Below are 6,109 nucleotides of genomic sequence, written 5' to 3'. Positions count from 1 at the left end.
AACATTAGGGGGAATAAAACTCCGCATTCAAAAAACTTTAATGAATGCAGATGTGAGAGGGCCAAGCCCTGGTCCACGAATGTACATGTTTAAAGAGCTTGCTGTGTTAGCGCCGTATGAAGGTGCACAGAGAGATTTTGGACGTTCTGTAGCGGCGGGTCCAGTTTCGGCGATTGTTCGATAAGAGCGCAAAGAGGCAGAAGAGTGGCGTTTGTGATCCAGTCCTGTCAAGACTGAGGAGTGATCCTTCAGGAAACTACTAGTACGGAACTCAGAAAAGCACACTGGTTGAGGACATGACCTTGGTCCTAGTCCCAGTTTCACTGCCATTAAGCATCACGTTCGGAGATAGAAACCTCAGCGCAGTGCGCCTCCCACGGATGAACTCCTCCTGGCGATTTAAATTTCCACACATTTCCTGACATGCGCTCAGTCACCCTTCTGAATAAGACAATGAGAATGCAGGGGGTTTTGCTTGAAAGGGATTGTGCTCCGCTGAGCTAGATCAGAAATCATGACTCAGAGGGGGCGTTTCTCACATTCAGCAAGAGTAAACAAAAATCGTTCACAGGTTATGTTCAACTTTCATCACCTTCAACAGTTTTTTTTTTTCTGGAATACTAGAGGAATACGAGCCTTAAGCACCTACCGATACAGCATTCTCTGTAATGTTAATGATATGTCAGGTCAAGAAGTACACAGAGTGAGCCAGACCTTCTGTCTGTGATTCTGTGATCATCTGTACTGGGATAATGAATGTAATCCAGTTTACTAAACCCCTAAGCAATAAACAGAAATTTAGACACAAATGCGTTCAGTTGTCTGATGACACCGCTACCTTGCTGTCACATGTGTATTCTCCTATAAAAAATGTTTATCACTACCCAACTGTGATAGTGCTAATTATGACCACAACTGCTAGTTTTCATTTGTCATACTCAATGCTATTATTTACCATTATTTTTGTCAACTGAAACGGAAATAAGAGGTTTAGCTGCTACTTCATGTGAAAGCAGTTGATCTGAAACACATCTGCAAGGGTGCCCACCTCACCCACATCTCATTAATGACTAACATTAGGGGCTTGTCACTTCTGACCCCTGGGTTAAGGACCAACTTTGGAGCACAGCCCTAATTTATTAAATTCACTCGACATTCCTTTCCCCTCCACACACACAAGCACTGCACGCACACTCCATACACAGACACACACATACACATACACCCAGGGAATACCTCCAGTTATAGTGTTAGGACCCAGATGTACCCTAAAAACAATAACATTTTGTGTCACTGTTTTTTTTATCTGCTAATGGGTTAACCTCTATCTTAACATAATCACTATGATATCACTTAACTTACTGAACAAATCACTAATTTATTTAATGGTAGCTCAGAAATTTTGGATACTTGCAGATATTTCTTCTCCTCTAATATCCATATAAGGCAAGAGTTCTTTTTGGAACTATCTGAACTGTTCTCTCCATATGATGTAAACAAACTATGGAATGATAAAGACTGGAGTGTGTTCTTTTTCATGTTCCAAGCAGTCTCTCTATGTTATAAATAAGAGTTTGAGTAAAAATGTCTGGAATGTTTTCCAGTGATAGTTTCAGCTCAGTAGAGCTGTAACATTTGGAATCTCAACCAGATTAGGAAGCAGTGGCCTTAATTCTATTGATAAATGATTCTTGTCCTTGTCAAATGTAATTCTTTTTTAGAGTAGTGTTCTAACCTCCGTGTATTAAAGTGTTGTAGGAAAGTGGACCAGGTCAGAGACGGCTTTTGTCATTGTGGCTGGAGAGCTCTATGTCTCCCTCCAGTGTCCAGCTCAGGTATCACCAGGGGCCATTGTCAGGGTAGCTGGGCACGGCTGCAGGGTACTGAGGCAGGCTGGGCCCACTCACAGAGATGGCATTGATGCCAGCATCCCTGACGGGGGCGCTCTTCCAGGCGCCGCTGCTCCATTCTTCTTGTGCGCGCTGAAGACTGCCACCCCCGCCGCGGTACAGACGGTGCACCTGAGGAGGACAGATGGACAGGTCAGCAGCTACCGTGATGCCTCTGTGAGTGTGTGTGTGTGTGTGTGTGTGTGGGGGTGCGTGTGTGTAAAAGTAAACATGAGTATGTGTGGGTGTGTGTATGTGTATATGGGTATACGTGTGTGTGTGTGTGTGTGTGTGTGTGTGTGTGTGTGTGTGTGTGTGTGTGAGTACACATGAGTATGTGTGCCTGTGTGTGTGTGTGTGTGTGTGTATTAGTAAACATCAGTGTGTGTGTGTGTGAGTACACATGAGTATGTGTGCCTGTGTGTGTGTGTGTGTGTGTGTGTGTGTGTGTGTGTGTGTTAGTAAACATCAGTGTGTGTGTGCGCATGTGTGCGTGCAGGACTCACTCGGATGAGTACCAGCCCCATCAATATGGCCACCAGAGTGAAGAGCAGGGCAGAGATGAGCATGACGACAGCCGAGCCCACATTATACCTGAAGAACATCACCGAGACGATCCAGCCACTGCAACACCACCAGGAGCGCGAGTTAGCTCTCATGCACACCGAGTAATCGCTGCATACTCACAGGCTGAAAAAGGCTCCCGTTACTCCAAAGCGCTTTACCTCACCGTGCTACTCTGCCACTCTAATACACCCGTACACTCACCAGGCCCCCCAGCCAGAGATACCCACAGCCTGGATGATGACAAGGACACACTGAAGGAAGAAGATGAAGAAGAAAGCCATGAAGTTGAAAGAACTGTCTGCCCTGGAGGGAGAGAGAGAGAGAGAGAGAGAGAGAGGGAGAGAGCGGCTGACTATTGAGTCACGCTTTATAATGAAAGCACACAGAGTGGTGAGTGTGTTTTCAAGTGTAGGACGTACCGAAAGGCCTTGTAGAGAGGTCTGAACCAGCAGGCGTAACTACAAGGGCTGAAGAGGATGAGCCAGAGCAATGAGAGGCCGAAATTCACCCCACTGCCACCACCTGCCCACCAGGCTATACACGACACCACGTTCACACACAGTGTGATAGAATACACTGTGAGAGAGAGAGAGAGGCGGGGAGACAGATGCTATGAGATAGAGGCTCACACTTAAAGACTCAGACTCAATAAAACCACAATGATCTTTGCAATTTCTCTTTCAAATTTTCCCTTTTCAAGTTTTCAAATCAATGAATTTAAGCATTTATTTACAGCATGAATTTAAAGCATGTTTATTGTTCTAACATAACATGTTCATTATTCTCTGATAAACTGATTATACTGTATCAGTAGTGAAGAAAGAAACAGTGTCATAAGTGATTTACATCTATGTAAATGAATGGATGTGTAAATGTATACGCTGCATAGCGGTTAGATGAAGTAAAGACCTGAATCAGGGAAGCCCTTCTCTCATCATGTGACTTACAGATCCAGAGGTTGTACACTCGTCGAATCAGCTGGCGATGCTGGGGTGGGATCTCTTCCTCCACATTCTGGTAGAAGCAGGGTTTGATGGGAATGAATCGAGGCAGCGGAGGGAAATTGTTTACCCGTTCTAAAAGAGGGGAAAAAAATAACAGATGGGGTAGTATACAGCAATTGACTCCTCTTAATTCTGGTCTGTCACTGCAATGCTGTGTGACGTTACAAAACACGTAACATAACTTGACACTCACCTGTCATTGTGAGGACCTCACTGTCTCTTTGATCTGTCCCTCACTGCAGAGAAGGATAAAACAGTCAATCATTGTGCATCATTAGCTTTTATCCACTGACACAAACAGTGAATTCAGTTACTTAAGATTGTTTCATCTATTACCTATTTTATATTTATTTCAGATACATGTCACCATATCCCCTTCTACATAGTCATACCAACATCAAAAAGAACAGGTTTTCTAGGTTTTCTTTTTCCAGTGTTGTCATTTTTAAACCGATTTTCACCAAAACTTCCCCAGATTTTTTAAAAATAGCAAATCAAATTGAAGGTCCATCATGCTCAAGTTTCATCAGCATCAGTGATCCCCCAAATGGCCTGATTAATGCAGCTATTTAGATTAACTATACCAGTGCCATCTGAATCCACTGCCACAGGATTTCTGGAATTTACATTGAAATAAACAACTTTAGCAGTCAGACCTAAAACATGACAGGCTAAATTACCTTAGACCTAATTTATGCTTTGATTTGCTTTCTTTAGGATTGGTCATTTCAATTCAGTTCTTCATTACAGCTAGGCTTGTTTAATTTTTTTACACAATTTGCTTTGAAGTTAACGTTGATATGCCTACTAATACATTCAGTTCGTTTTTAGGATTATTAACTTATTTTTACGCAACTAAATCTTCTGTGCTATGCTATATGGGTATCTTTGAGCACAATATTGAGCTGATGCCTTTGACTTCACGAAATGTTCATGCTAATCAAACATCACATGCAAACAAGATGTGATTTTAAGTACAAATGCAAATGCATGCTTGAAATTATAAAACGATTTTCATCCCTATAAAAAGTCAAAAGTAAGCAGATAATTTTTTTAAGGAAACGTGAAAACCAGAATCGCTGCGCCCTAATTATTCCCGAAATCAATGCTTTAACCTTTCTTTGATATTCAATTACTTCCCTTTCTTCGTTCCAGGTGACATCAAAATACCAAATGCTAATGTGTTCATAGTTAGTCATGGAATTGTACATTTCACATTAACAATTTTCAAAAGTTTTACTAACATGAAGTATTATTCTATCTTGTAGCTTTGCTGTCTTCAACATTACATCAATAACTGAGTGACTGGCTTCTAGCATGTTACATGCATACTATAATTTGTGGTTTAGCACATGCACTCATGCATCAACTAGTGGACTGAGATGCACTCGCTAACAAACTATTTTGATCGAACGGTGCGCACATCAGTCCGGAATCTTCTCGCAGTTATTATGTGCAGATAGTCTGACAGAATATTCGACAGCTGATAGCAGCGGCTACAACGATGAACTCGAGCAGGTACTTATTATATCATCTACACCACAACAGATATTACGACCAAATCACATAAACAGAAGCTGCTCGACTGTGTGGACTTTAACTACTGGAAAATGGAACGCAAGCGAGCCAGCAGGCTGGAAACGGAGTTGTTTTGTGCCGTAGCTTGCTTGCGATCTCGCTAGGATATCTTAGACAGCGAAATAATCCAAACAAAACACATCACCAAGGAAACTGCACTGTCGTTGTCGCGTAAACTATGACAATTTGCACGAACACTAACGCAATTCAAAACCGTTATTCTAAGCAATTATTTACGTGGGCTACCTACCTGAGAACCGCTATTTCCAGCTCGTGATACGCCAGCCCAACCCGTAGATTCCAGGAAGTGGGTAGTCTGGATTGTAGGAGTTGTAGTTCTTATTTTGTCCGCACAGCGCCCTGAAGCAGTTGAGGCTTTAGGAATATCAAACTACAGATCCCAGTGTAAAACATGGAAAGGCGTGTCGGTAGACATGACTTTAGAAAGTGGGATGACTCTGAATATCTATCTAACATGACTTCTGAAAGTGGATAACTGGAAAGCCACTATCGTCTATGATAACGCGAATTTACGACTGACCTCTATAAACTGTTTTGTGCTCTGAATTTTCATATTTATAATATACAGTTTACCCCGAATATGGACTGGCGCACGATTTTTATGATGATGGAGAAACACTAACGAAGGGTTGACTTCAATGAAAAATAATTTAGACAATTGATAGAGAGAGCAATTTCTGGATAGAGAGTACAATCGCTAGAACAGAAATAAAATTGGAAAGCGTGTGTGTCCTTTTCATACTGTAAAGTGTATTATAAACACCTAGGACTGAATGTAAATTTGGACAGAATATTTGGTCAGATGTACAATTTGGACTGTTTTTCGCTCACCGTCTAAAACGGGGTTTTTCTGACCATCTGCATTTGGCCGTTTTCACATCGCTATCTCATCGTAACAATCAGGAGTTAAGAAAACCTTATGACCGTAATTCAAGGGCGGCGCTGTAGTCGTCCCAAGTTGTAGATCAATCAGTGATACAGTATCAATACAATGACACATTCTGTCTTACCATAGGAGACATTCTAGCCTATCATATGCGATGACGTGGT

General features: G+C 42.0%; 1 protein-coding gene across 1 annotated transcript; it reads right to left on the bottom strand.

Annotated features, from left to right (window-relative positions):
• Window positions 1–1,474: 1,474 nt before the first annotated feature.
• Window positions 1,475–5,350, bottom strand: scamp4 (secretory carrier membrane protein 4). Its single transcript, XM_036554844.1, has 7 exons — window positions 5,289–5,350; window positions 3,654–3,696; window positions 3,404–3,532; window positions 2,876–3,032; window positions 2,658–2,759; window positions 2,396–2,513; window positions 1,475–2,021 (listed from the first exon to the last, which is right to left on the bottom strand). The coding sequence occupies exons 2-7, from the start codon at window positions 3,658–3,660 to the stop codon at window positions 1,839–1,841; spliced, it is 696 nt and encodes a 231-aa protein (XP_036410737.1). The 5' UTR covers window positions 3,661–3,696; window positions 5,289–5,350; the 3' UTR covers window positions 1,475–1,838.
• Between the last annotated feature and the right edge of the window lie 759 nt (window positions 5,351–6,109).

Source organism: Megalops cyprinoides, chromosome 20, assembly GCF_013368585.1.
Source record: "Megalops cyprinoides isolate fMegCyp1 chromosome 20, fMegCyp1.pri, whole genome shotgun sequence".
Taxonomy (NCBI): domain Eukaryota; kingdom Metazoa; phylum Chordata; class Actinopteri; order Elopiformes; family Megalopidae; genus Megalops; species Megalops cyprinoides.
This window is presented reverse-complemented; position numbering and strand designations above follow the sequence as displayed.